We start from the raw sequence: 14085 nt of genomic DNA, 5'->3' as shown, positions 1-14085 counted from the left end.
TCTTGGTACCAAGCCAAGTCTTCCTTCCGACTCACCCGGTCAAGGTCTTCAATCACCAGCACATCGAATCTACGTAGGCATCAACTTGGATGTCATTCGGTGATATCTGTTTGTACCCTTGACTTCTCTATTCCTAAATGTATCAAAGGAGATCTCGATTCTGACAATGACACCAGCATGCCTCGATCCATGCTCAAAAACCTGCTTCGCCGTTAGTCCTATGTGCGTGACCAGCGACTGACGACATGCAAAATCGATAACCAATGGCATCGCTCAAGTCAAGCAGCGGGCGATAGAGATTCCCCCATCGACCCCAAAGTAGATCCCCTGGAGGAACACAACCCGATTGAACAATGTCAATGAGAACCAGCGAATGCGACGCCGTCTGACTGCATCCTACCGGGCCCTCGGGCAACCGCTGTAGCCGTCATCAAGACTAGCCAGCAAACAAATACCTTCCCGTGCGGTCGATCAAGGGCGACACCCGTCACTGCCGCTCAGATTAGGCGCACTAGACTGCGGCAACCTAGCCAATGCTCATCTCGGCTGCCGTCCGCCTCCCGCCGCCATGATCTACCACAGATATTGACAGCTTATCCTGCCGCCTGTAGCTGAAGCACCTCACTGCCCGTTTCGTCCGCAGGGCTGACGTTGAGTGGGGATAAGCCGTAATTACAACCTAGCCCCCCTGCCCAGCGTCACCAGCGTCTGCCCCCAAGAGAAGCGGCAAGATTGGCGGCGCGGGTGACGCTAGGCAGCTCTTTTAGACGCATCGCAGCGTCCCTTGCGGGTGGGTGGAGCTCTTTTCTACAAAGAAACACACAGCGCGTGCGACCAAGAAGCGTGTGAAACGGGCTCTTTTTCTGTTCGCTTACGGCTCTTGCAGAGAACTGGTCTGGTGCTACGCCGCACCATCACTGCCTCGAAAAAGGCTTGCCGCAGGGGTTTGTTGGGACTTCAGGTCGCACGCGGGTGAACAGACTCGACTCGAACTGGAACGCGTCCCCGGAGTTCCGGACGGGGAGCGGGCGCCGGCTTGGGTTTGCTGGCACGCGGGGCGAGGACTGTCGGAAGCGAGTGGAAGATTTACGGTGACATGATTTACACTGGAAGGATTTTGGGGCGTGCGGTGACGGTTTTCGAGGCGGAACTTGTGATTCTGTACTCTGTACAAGTTTGGGGTCTTGCTGCGTTGTTTGGCAGAGGTTTGCCATGAGTGACGGGGGCCGTGGGCAGTTCCTCAAGGTGGACAGATGCGCTCCGCCAAAGAGGATCGATATGATTTCATAGTGGTGCTGATTCCGACTCTGGCGAGGGTGAAGCGCTCATGAACCGAAATTTGAGGGTAAGCATTGGCCGCCTTGAATTTCTCACATGTTTCTCACATGTTCCTGACAGCGTGGGCATGCAAAATCCAGCGGTGCTGAGGCCGCACTGAGAGAAGGAGTTGGACATGTCACATCGTCACTTACACGCTGGCAAAAGAGGATGAAATGGGTTTTGTTGGAAGAGGACAGTGTTTTCATCAGTGGGATTCTGGATGGGAATCTGGGCCAGGTCGATTCTGGCAGATGATCAGACGAAGATTGAGTCTTGCCGTGCCTTTTTGACAGGCAGGAGCAATCCGTGATCTTGGCAGTGCTACGGTTTGTGTCGGCGGTGAACTTATTCTGTTCCTCCGAGTACGTGCGGCTTACCTTTTAAGGTTGGCCGACCGTGACCGAGACGGCCCCGAGCGTAGTTTTTGGGGAGCGAAGCCACCCCTTACAGCTTGAATGATTGCCAGATACGGTCAGCAGTTGTTGGGACGGTTCTTCCTGATCACCTGGACCCTTCCGTTTGCTTGTCTCCGCGGGAGAAGAGCGAGGGGAGGGGAGGCGATGAGGAGGCGACGGGCTTTTGGCGGGGTCGGGTCCCGATGCCGTCGCCTCTGGTCCGTGAGCCTACGCTTTGTCGAAACCTCGTGTGCAGAAGACGCAGCTCAGTCACAGTCACTCCCCCAGTCTCCGTGTCCATGTTCGTGAAACTTTTTGGTCAGACGGAGTGGATTATGGTGTTTCGTGGCCGAGTCTCTTTGTCATATCCGCCACTTGGCAGTCAGTTCGGCCCAAGGAAGCATTACCAAGGGCCCGTTGGTTGGACCTCGCTGGCATGGGCATCACTGTAGACCGTTTCCCGCTGCGGGGCGGGGCTTTGTAAGGGTTAATGTACCGGGGAGATGAAACCAACCAACAGCATAATCATGACGATAACCATGTTGGACCCTGGTGGTGGCTCAGGGTCGCGGTCCAGTGGCCGGTGAGCGGAGGGGTTGCTGCCGGCCGCGTACACCGCGTACGTGACCGAGGGCCGTGGTGGTGGGACTGAGAGAATTGGAGAATGGGAGACTGCAAAATATGGGAATCAGCAACTCCCCAAGGTGTGGAATAGTGAATGCGAAATTGTCGGGAGCTTCGTGGACATTGCCTCGGGGCACAAGGTTGGACCTGACAGAAAGGTGCTGGTTGTGGAAGGGGTTGGCATGAGAGGGATGCTGACTGCGCGGTGTAAGCTTGAAGGCGAGTCTTCGTCCGAGCATGTGCAGAGGGGTAAGTGGAAATATACGCAGTAGAGTCTGTTATTTAGGTGTAGGAAGATGGTGGTTACGAGAGTTAATTCTTATGGGAGGGGACGGAATATCTCGCAATCTCACCGTCCCGGGGGAAAAAGGTGCTCAGCCCTTGCGAGTCCAGACCGAGGATGGAACGAGGAGAAAGACCTGTGATTAAGTAACATCCTTGGAAAGGCAAATACCCTGCAAGAGTAATAATATGCTTCACCGCGAGCGAGTGACAGACACCCTGGAGATGCAGTATCAGAGAGAGTGCGATATTTTGGGTTTCGGTGAGCTGAATACGCAGTGGTCTCTGCTTGGCAGGAGCCGGTGTTGGAGATTTGAGTTTCGCTGCCAGTCGTGTCGGACAGCTGATCCGGATTCGTGGACACAGGCGTTAATGTTCATGCTGATGAAGCCTGCTTACTACTCAAGAGGCAGATGAGAAACTCGGCTGCCATTTTTGGGGTGTTGGAGGGACGGGAAGAGCGCTGAAGCTTCTGTCGTGCCGTTGTCCAGCCCGCCGCCCGCCTCCGTCCTACCGGGAAGACCCTCGCCGGGAGACGGTGCTTCCTGGAGACTGTCTGTTTGCCCGGGGCGGAAGAGTCGAAGAGGACCGCAACACAAAGAGGATGATGCTGGAGGGTTGTGTGTGCAGGGACTGGCGATCTCGAGTGGCTGTTGGATGGCTCGGCAGTGACGGATGGATGGTCTGTCTGTTTCTATTATGGCAGCTGCAGCGTTGCACAGCTCCAGAGCTCAGCCCCCCTCCGCTAAGGCAAGGCACCATGAACATAGCCGCACCGTGGGTGCTGGAGAGGGTGAGGGGACGGCGCTTGTTGGATCGATTTAGCACGTCCAATGGCACCTGCGAGACGGCGAGGGATCACTGTACTACGCAGTGCTACTCTGCATTTATCAGCTGTGGCTGCTGTTGCAGAGATCAGATACTGTGTCGAGGTGACGAGTTGTCGCTGTGGCTGATGAGACTGAAGCCATTCAGAGACTCTGATTGGTTCATGGTGACAGAGCTGTGGCGTATGTTCATGATGATTACCTTGTTGGGAACTTGTATGTATCTTATCTTGCCTCTGCCCTGTGTGTCTGTCCCCGCTGTTCCATCTCCTCTGTCTCTCTCTCTCTTCCGTCCCAACTTGCTCTTCCACTCTGTCGCCATCGCCATTCGCTGTCTCTTTTTCTAATCCTCTTCCTCCTGCAAACGCATCATCAAGAGGTCTGAACGGGACATACGCACTGTCGCGGCAATCCAATGTCACCTCACACCTACACTACCAGACCGCGCCAGCTATCCACCCAGACTGCACCTCCATCACAGGCTCACAGCCAAAGATCCAGCACCATCCTTGCTCGCCAGTAGTGCCGCGCTTCCTCTGTTTGTTTGACGGGCACACGGAAAAGACTGGGGGCCACCACGGCTAGATCGTTGCCCGCGTGGCTCAGAACCAACCTACCTTACGCAGCTGTCGTCGTCTTTTGCTCTGTAGCATTGCACACTACAATAATGACCTACGGCGTAGTGCATGCCTGCCTCCCTTGCTCTGTTGCAAGTTGGTATTGGACGGCCCGTTGGGAGCTTGCTGAGGACGGACCACGGCCGCCGAGGGGGCGCAGTCCGCGCTCTCGTCTGTTTCTGCCTTTGCTCTCCTCTGTTTCTCTGCCTGTGCCTGTGCCTGTGCCTCTGCCTCGCTCCACCCTCCGATCTTCATGTTTCTATCCCACATGTTACCCTGGTCCCTCGTCCCTATCTTGGTCGCCCGTCTCGCTTTCGCTGCAGAGCTATTCCCGGGTGTCTGTGGCACCCGCAAATAAGGTGGTATCAACTTGTTCATGTGGTAACGAGCAAGGCATTCTTCACTGCCTAAGCTGCTCTCCACACTCTCAAGTAACTGCCTGGACGACCCCCCGGCCCCCGGGCCCCGGCCCCCATTCCACACTCGCGAGTGACAATCTCCAGCAAGACGCGGGTATGCATGTCCAGGCCGCGGCAGGCCGTGACATGGCATGGCGTGGCGCGGCCATACCTCAGCACCTTAGCAGCTTAGCTAGCAACCCTACGTGTAGTGCGGTCGCAAGTTGCTGCCACTCGCACTCTCTCCTCCTCCCATCCCATCAGTCTTTCGTCTCGTTAGTCACTCCTTCAGACCTCCCACCCACCCAATGGAAGCCTGTCTCCCCCACCCTTCTGCAGCGACAAGCTGGACCCCAGCACGTCAGAGGGGCCGGGGCCATGGGGCGGCCATGGGAAGAAGCTCGATCTACAACCATGCCGGTTCCTGGTCGTTTGCTAGCTCTAACCTGGCCCTACGCTGCCAGTACCCGGTACCTACCCTGGTTTTCCATCTTGCCTGGGCATGGCTAAGGTAGGTAAGCAAGAAACCTCCGTCCCAATGCTCTTACTCTTTTCTCGAGTGAGAAAGAGGATGGATGATTAGAGCCTCTTCTGGTCTTGGTTTGGGTTGGGTGGGTAGCCATCTGCTGCGCATTCCACATTATTTCACCACATCAACGCCCGCTTCCCCCCTCACCGTCTTCTTTCTCTTGCTTCTGCTTGCTTCCTACCGGTGATATCGTCCCTTGCCCTCGTGTGACAGAGTCGTTGGTTCTTCAAAGAACCTCGTACCAACAAACGGCCCCCGAAAGCGTCATCCCCCAAACACTCCCTCGACTGTCCATCCCGTCCAACCAACAACACCCGGCACCTCTGACCCTCACCCAGGAAGAAAGTCCACCACCTTAAAGGACCGACGTCTGATCTGTGTAGTCGGCCACCCGCACCCGGCCGCCACCTTTGTTTGTGTGTTTTATGTGTTATTGAGATACCCCCTCAACGCTGTTTCTGCAGCCTCTCTTCTCTTCTTCAGATCAGATCGCGACTCGGACCACCTCACCCACTTACACCAACATGGCCGACTCAGTCAGCACCAAATTACTCCCCAAAATCGACACCACAATGTCGTCATTACTACACACAGAGTCCGTTGAGGACAGGCTACTCTCAGCAACAGCCGCCGTGCTGAGTTTGCCGCGGAACAGCATTGAGCTGTTCGACTCGTTCGCTGACCTCGGTGGAGATCGACCTGCCGCCATCGAGCTAAGGAAAAGGTGCATGAGCCTCGGACTCGGAGTCAGGACGAGCGACATTCTTCGCTGTCACACCTTGGCGGAGCTTCAGACCTGCATCACCCCCTTCGGCCAGACCGTGCCTGTGCCTGCGTCCAAGGAGTCCGACGAAGACAGCGCTTCTCCCTCCGATGTCTTCAGCTCAAGTCCCAGACGAAGCAGCGGCGGTTACTCAACATCATCGTGCGAATCCACCCACAGCGCCGAAGTAGCACCCTTGAGGGCACCACAGGTCGCCATCGAACGCTTCATCGAGTCCACACCCCAGGTCACGAGCGCGGCTGTTATCAGGCCAAAGGCCGGCTACTTGGAGGGAAAGCTCGTGGCATTCGTCACTCTGGCATCCGGTCGGGTCTCCCAATCCAGCCTCTCAAGTATCCGCCTCATTCCTCAGTCGCAAATGCATTTTGCTGGAAGCCAGGTCGCAGCAGTCCGCCTGGCTCTCGAAACCTCAGAAGGGGCTCACTCAGTACCAAACTCATGGATCGTGCTCGACCAGATGCCTTCCGACGGTGAGGGCTCCGTCGACCGGAGGCGGCTCCAGACATGGATTCAGAACATCAACGAAGACATGTACCACCAGATTTCCAGCCTTGAATCTCATGAGCTCTTCCAGGAGCCTTTGACCGAGATGGAGCGCATCCTGCAGAAGACCGTAGCCGATGTTCTCAGGATACCACAGAAGCAGGTCGGCATGAATTTCTCATTCAGTCAGCTCGGCGGCGATGACATCTCCGCCATGATGTTGGTCGCTGAGTGCCGGACGGCGTCCATCGTAGTGAGGCCAGAGGATGTTCACCAATGTCCAACGCTCGGCCAACTAGCGGCACTCGCAATCCGGAAAACTCAGCACAAGACCGCATGGAATGAAGAGTCACTCGAAGGATTCAAGTTGTCACCAATGCAGCAACTCTACTTTGACACTGGCATCGGCGGCCGTCTGGAACAAAGACTTGCCCCGAATGGTGGCTACCGCTTCAATCAGAGCATTTTGCTGCGCGTCAAGAACAACTCAACTCTCGAGGACGTTCACGCCGCCATTGCAACAGTAGTCGGTCACCACTCCATGTTGCGCGCCCGGTTTCGATCCACTGCCGACGGCTGGATGCAGCGAATAGTACCAACGGTGGAAGATTCGTATGGATTTCGCTATCACTCAGTCAGCACCACGGAGGAAGTTCTCGGCATCATTGCGAAAACGCAGTCCAGCATTAACATTGAGACTGGCCCCGTGTTCGCAGTCGAACACTTCCGCACACATGACGGGCAGCAACTTGTTTACCTCCTCGCTCACCATCTCGTCGTGGACATGATGTCATGGCGCATTATCATCCACGACCTTGATGAGCTTCTGCGCGAGGGCACTTTGTTCTCTGAGCGCTCAATGCCATTCCAAAGATGGAACGAGCTCCAGGAGGAGTACATCTGCAACCACGCAGATCAGTTGGCGCTTCCCTACCAGCTACCGAGCGGCCAGTACAACTACTGGGGCCTCGAAGACTCACTCAACACTTACAACGACATCGCGACGGCAAGCTTCACTCTCACTGCGGAGTTGACCGCTATTCTCCACACAGCATGCAACCAGGTCTTCAGAACCGACATGTCAGACATCTACTTGGCCGCATTAATGCTGTCATTCAGCCAAACATTCCACGACCGCCGGGCGCCGGTGGTTTGGAACCAGGAGCACGGACGAGAGCCCTGGAGCCAGGACATCGACATTACCGAGACAGTTGGCTGGTTTACGTCCCTCTGCCCGGTTTCGCTCCAAGTCGATATGGCCGACGACTTTCTCCAAGTTCTGCGAAAGATGAAGGACACGAGGCGATCCATCATTCGCCGTGGCTGGAACTACTTCGCCTCAAGGTACTTTGGTCCTGAAGCGGCTTCGCGCAACTCGGAAGGCTGGCCATTCGAGGTCATGTTCACCTACGCTGGCTCTGTCCAACAACTGGAACGAGAGAAGGGCGTTTTGGAGCAGCTCACCATCCCCGGTAGACTGCTTTCAACCGATGCTTCAGACATCGGCCCGGACGTCAGCAGAATTGCTCTTTTCGAGGTCTCAGCCATGGTAGATCAGGGCGCTGCATCAGTCCAGATCATTTACAACAAGAACTGCAAGCACCAGGATAAGATTACCGAATGGATCCAAACCTATGAACACCTCCTCTACGAGGCCATTGGTCGGCTTCGCTACCGCGGGCAGGAGCTTACTTTGTCTGATGTGCCGATGCTGGACACGACCTACGAGGGTTTGGCAAAGCTGAACACCGACCGCCTGGTTGCTCTCGGCCTCACCAGCGCCAAGGACATCGAGGACGTCTTCCCGGTCACCGCCCTCCAGCAGGAAATACTCATCAGCCAAACACAGAACCTAGAAACCTGCCACAACCATGCCATCTACGAGCTCTCCGCCCCCAACGGTCTCGTCGCAGATCAGGCTCAGATCTGCTCGGTCTGGCAGCAGATCGTTGCCAAGTACCCGGCACTTCGGACGGTTTTCATCGACAGCATCTCCGACCACGCGCTCTTCGACCAGGTCGTGCTGAGGAAATGTTCGCCCGAAATGCTCTTCGTCGACGCTGAGGCGGGCACAGACCCGGTGGCCATTCTTAATGCGTTGCCGCCGATGAGTGCAACACCTTACAACCCGCGCCACCGGGTGTCGGTCTGCAGGTCCCATGCCAGTACCTTTCTGAGGCTCGATATCAGCCATGCGCTTTGTGATGTAAGAAAGAAACCTTCGTCCCGTTCGTTACACCCGATCCACGTGCTGACTTTCTTTTAGGCTTTGAGCCTCCAAAACATCATGTGGGACCTGAAGAGGATGTATAACTCCAGCAAGCTACCCATGAAAGTTCTGGACCCGTCGCATGTTGCGTGCTTGCAGTACATCTCGTCAGCGCGCCAGGAAAACAGCCTCAACTTCTGGCTGGGCCGTCTTCAGGAGACTCAACCATGCTTGTTCCCGCGATTGATGACCGTCACCGAGGGCATCATGCAACACACGAACTTCTTCATCGACCTGCCGATGGTGCAGATTGATGAGTTCTGCCGCAACCAAGGCATCAGTCGGGCAACTGTTGTCCGGCTGGCATGGGCGCTTGTTCTGCGTGCCTTCACGGGGTCAAGCCGGGTTTGCTTCGGTTACCGCTCAGCAGGTCGCGACGCTGATGGTGCTCCTGAGGGATTGAGCATGGCGGTGGGTGCATTCGAGAACACTACCACCTGTGCGATCGGACTGGAGAACTACAAGACCGTTGTGGAGGTTCTTCGAACTGTAGAGGAAGACGCCGCTGCTTTCCGTCCGCATCAGAACGTCTGCATATCAGAGATTCAACATGCTCTGGGTCTCAAGGGAGACAAGCTCTTCAACACTTGCCTGTCCTACCAGGAGGAGCCTCATGAGCTGAAGAGCAGATTCAGCTCGACCAGGCCGCCGATGGGACTTGCTTGTGTCCAGGCATTCAACACTCCCGACTACGATGTCACCTTCTCGCTGACTCTTGTCAATGGGCAGCTGATCACTGGTGTCTCCCACAGAGTCATGACTGCTTCTCAAGCTCAGAACTTGACTAACACCTTCGGGCGTGCTGTGCTCTCCATCCTAAGCAGCGCTAATGGATCCATCAACAGCATCGATCTCTTCACTGACAGAGACTACGCCCAGCTGTTGATCAGTGACTGGGAGACGGACAAGGCTAACGAGGCATCTCACGGCTGCGTGCACGCGCTCATCTCACAGCAAGCAAGGCTTCGACCAGATGCTCAGGCTATTTGCGCCTGGGATGGCCACCTCTCGTACAGGCAGACGGGCCGTCTTGTTTCTCGGCTTGCCACTTATCTCGTGCAGTGGGGTGTGCGGCCTGGTGTACCCGTACCGGTCATCCTGGACAAGAACAAGTGGGCAGTCATCAGCATCCTGGCCGTCTTGAAGTAAGTGCTCTCCAATTGTTTAACGATTTGCAACATTACTGACATGAGTATAGGGCTGGTGGCTGCTTTGTGCCTATCGATGCCGAAGACCGAAACAACGTCGAGACCTTCATCCGCCAGCTCTCGCCCAAGATCCTCATCGCAACCGACATGAACTGGAAGTACCTCGAGTCAATCATCGAGGGCGTCATCGTCGTTGATGACTCTCTCTTCAACGTCACTTTCCCTCTTGAGTCGCCTCTTCCCATGGCTGCGCCGAATGATGCCGCATGCATCCTCCTCTCTCCTGGCTCATCGCGCGGCAGAGAGGCAAAGGGCATCATCTTCCACCACGCTGCTCTTTCTGCAGCTTTCGTCACACAAGGCCGAGCACTCAATCTCAATGCCGACAGCCGCGTTATGCAGCTGTCTTCATTCAACGTCGACACGGCGCTCATTGAGCTGCTTTCAACACTCGTACACGGCGGTTGCGTATGCGTACCTTCCAGCGTCGAGAAGACTAGCGACATCGTCGGCGCCGCTCGCAGAATGGACGTCAACTGGACTTACCTGACGCCAGTCCTGGCAAGGAAGATGACTCCGGCAGCCATTCCCAGCTTGAGAACCGTCTGCTTCAGGACTCGACGCCTCGACGAGGATACCTGCGCCCCATGGATTGAAAAGACAAAGGTACTTCTGGCATACGGTGCTCCAGACATTTGCCCTCTCGGCATCTCGGTTCTCGAGGTCACGAGGCCGCAGGATCTGACTCGGGTCGCGCGACCCTTCCTCGGCAGGTTCTGGATTGTCAACCCCGAAGACCACCGCAGACTCGTGCCAATTGGTGCCATTGGCGAGCTCATCATCGAGAGCCCGACCCTTGCGCATCGCTTCGTTCCAGGACAGCCTCTGGCACATCTCCCGCAGGACTCAGATGTGTCACTCGAGGACGGGAAGCCGAAGACGCGGTACTTCAAGACAGGCCACCGAGTTCGCTACATGGACGATGGTATGCTTGACTTCGTCTCAAGCGGTCGCGATGATGTCGAGATCAAGGGGCAGATTATCCCTGTCGCTCAAGTTGAACAGCAGCTCCGTCGCTGCCTTGGCCAAGGGATGGATCTCGCCGTGGACTCGATCATCACTCGTGATGCCCAGCCTGCATTGGCAGCATTCATTGAGCTGGGCGAGAAGCTCTTTGAGGGGTCGGAGGACCTTACCAGAATCACGATTACGACCCGCGAGCGCACTTACATCGCCAAGAAGCTCATCGAGTCTTCGGTGGGCAGCGGTCTCCCCGCGCATATGATGCCAACCATATTTGTCCCTGTCAGACATCTTCCGGTCACCCCTTCACTCAAGGTCAACCGCCGCAAACTCCAGAAGATGGTCAGCTGGCTATCTCAAGAACAACTATTGGAGTTGTCAACCGTCCCGTCGCCCGATGATGTGCAGACGGTTGGCATTAAGCCCCTTCCCCTCACCCAAGTTGAAGAGCGCATGCGGTCGATCTGGTCTACTCTCCTAGGCGTCGATGCCGCCTGCATCCGCGGGAACCAGAGTTTCCTCTCTCTCGGTGGCGAGACCTTCCTTGCTGCCCAGCTCGTGGTCGAGTGCCGCAAGCAGGGTCTCATCATTGCACTCCCTGACATCCTTCGCGGTGCTACCCTCACCGAGCTCTGCCAGGGTATCACCATCAGTGCGGAGTTCACTGTCGACATTGCCGAGCTGCCATCCAACGCCTCATCCTCCATGGGCTCAAGCTCAGAGATGCAATTCGAGGAGCAGTTCATCCAGGACATCATCGCGCCGAAGATGGGCATATCTCGGGAGGAGATCACCGACGTCGCAGAGGCGTCCGCCACTCAACTCAAGTTCCTCGAGACCGGTCTTCTCAAGGGAAGCTCTAGCCTCACCTACTTCACCTTCAGCTTTACTGGACCTGTTCATCCCAAGAAGCTTGAGGCTGTTTGTATCTGCCTTGCCAAGATTCATCCCATCCTGAGGACGGCGTTCGTCACGCATGAGAGGCGGGTTTACCAGGTGGCCCTTAGGTCCTTCAACCCCGAGTTCAGAAGAGTCGAGGTTCCGACGTGGAGAGTCGCAAACATGACCGAGAAGTTGATCAAGAGGGACCAGGCTGCGCCGTTCGCTCTTGAGACGCCGATGACCAAGTTTCTCTTCGTCGATGCCGGCAAGCAGTCTAACCTGGTCCTGAGACTTTCCGGGGCTCAGTACGATGATGCGTCCATCTCTCTATTGCTGCAACATTTGAAGAGTATCTATATTGCCCCCTCCTGTCCGCCACGCAGGGCGACATACTTTGATTTCGTTCGTTCCGCACAGCTCTCTCATGTCGCTGGCGCCCTGGAGCATTGGACCTCCCTTCTGGACGGTGCCAAAATGACCCAAGTCGTCGCCCACGCTAAGCCGCCTGCTCTGAGCTCCAACATCAAGACCCTTTCCCAGAACGTCTCCGTCATGTCCCTTGCCAACCTCGGCATCTCATTCGACACGGTGGTCAAGTCTGCATGGGCAATGGTCCTTGCCAACCTCTCTGGCTCTGGCGATGTTCTCTTCGGCGAAGTCATTGAGGGCAGACATCTCCGCCTCGCTGACGGCTCCGATATCTCCGGCACCTTGGGTCCCGTCTCCAACGCAATCCCCGTCCGCGTCCGCTTCGCCGAGACACTCAGCAGCCCACTTGAGCTCTTGAAGTACGTTCATGGCCAGCGCGTCATGAGCATCCCCTTCGAGAACATGGGTTGGCTCGAGGTAGTGGAGAAGTGTACCAAGCTTCCTTACTGGACGCGCTTCGGCACCGTCGTCGAGCACCGCCACCAGGATGCCGCCAAGGAGGCCGCCATCTTCAACCTGGGCACAGTCAAGTGCAAGTTCAACATCGTGGAACCAATCAGCCGCGACATGTACGACTTGCACGTTATCTCCACCCAGGACAACCCCAGCTGCGGAGACATCTCAATCACGTTCTGCGAGAACCGCATTCCCAGCTTGTTCGCCAACGAGACTCTCAAGGCGCTCTGCTCCACCATCGAGCTCCTGACCTCTGTGTCAATGCTCCATCCCCTCATTCCCTCGACCGCCGACTACTGTGCCGTCACGCCACAGATCCCTCTCCCTCAGATCGACATGGAGCCAAAGACAACCAACGTTGGCGCAAGCATGTCCGACGACCACCGTGCCTCAATCCAGAAGAAAATCTCCAAAGTCTGGACCGAGATCCTTGACCCGAGGTCCCTTGGCGTTCCAGAGAGCCAGCTCCCCAACGCGGCCTTTTATGATCTTTGGGGAAGCATGATGCCCGCTGCACAGCTTTCTCAGGCCCTCACGCAAGAGCTTCCAAAGCTAGGCATCCCGGGTTCACACAATCTGCACATCTCCATGGAGGAGATCATGGCGCACCCCACCATGGCAGAACAGTTCGAGCTTGTCGCGCGAAAACTGCGTGACGCCAAGCGGCGAACCATCTCTGAAGTCTTTTCACCCAAGGCCCATCCGGCATGGGGCCGCAGCCTGCGTCGGCTGACCACCACCATCACTCCCAATAAGACAGTGGAGCGGGGACTGAGCAGCACCTCCGCCAGCTCATCCAGCTCAGTTGACGTCTACCGCAGCTCGACCGCTGCGCAGCAACCCTTCATGAACTCCATCGCGGAGATGACGAGCGGCACGCAGCCCAACATCGGCGCAGCAATCACCACCGCTTCGCCGGTCGAGCTGGAGACAGATGTCCCGGAGACGCAAGCCCCAACGCAGACCCTGGCACGTCGCCCGCGGCTGAGCCTTGCCGTCCAGTACGACGGGAGCAGCATGGAAAGCATGACCACAGGAAGCAGTCGCACCACAGATGATGAGGCCGACGCCGAGGCGGAAAATGAGGATGTCGTCAGCCCGATGAGCGCGAGCACGTTGACCACGCCGGCCGTGAGCACGCCAGCTGAGGGGAGCAAGATTCGAAGGAAGGCCGGCAGTGTGTTCAGTCGGATGAGCAGGATCGGGCTTGTCAGCCCTGTGAGTGCCGGGTCTAAAGCGAGTTGATTGATTGATGCTTGTTATTTGCAAGCGCTTGGCGTCAGGTGATACTTTTGGGCATGAAAAGAGAGACTGGCGTATGGATAATGTCTATCAATAATTTTCATTTGTTTGGGGAAAAGATCAAGAGAGAAAATTGGTAGGCCGTGGCATGAAGATATCCCAATAAATTGCCTTGTATTGTTTAAATCGAGTCTTTCCGCTGTCTCTCCGTTGCCGCTTGTGATCTTTGCCAGACCTAGTTCTATCAATCATTACTCCAGATATCATACATCATATGGATCTAATCCTTCAAATAACTCGGGGGTATCGTGCATCTAGCTCCGCAACATACTGGGGAACAGGCATCTCCGCCATTCCCGCTGGTCTTCCATCTTGAT

At 56.2% G+C, this 14085-nt stretch overlaps 1 protein-coding gene across 1 annotated transcript; it reads left to right on the top strand.

Annotated features, from left to right (window-relative positions):
- Positions 1–5516: 5516 nt before the first annotated feature.
- atnA-0 (Nonribosomal peptide synthase atnA) lies at positions 5517–13711 on the top strand (the record flags this gene model as incomplete). The annotated part of the gene is made up of 3 exons (XM_032023091.1): positions 5517–8465; positions 8526–9673; positions 9727–13711. The coding sequence occupies 3 exons, from the start codon at positions 5517–5519 to the stop codon at positions 13709–13711; spliced, it is 8082 nt and encodes a 2693-aa protein (XP_031880159.1).
- Positions 13712–14085: the final 374 nt, after the last annotated feature.

Source organism: Colletotrichum fructicola (assembly GCF_000319635.2).
Source record: "Colletotrichum fructicola Nara gc5 chromosome Unknown KSG_Nara_v1_contig09, whole genome shotgun sequence".
NCBI lineage: Eukaryota > Fungi > Ascomycota > Sordariomycetes > Glomerellales > Glomerellaceae > Colletotrichum > Colletotrichum fructicola.
The sequence above is the reverse complement of the archived record's forward strand: the minus strand, read 5'-3'. Positions and strand labels throughout refer to the sequence as shown.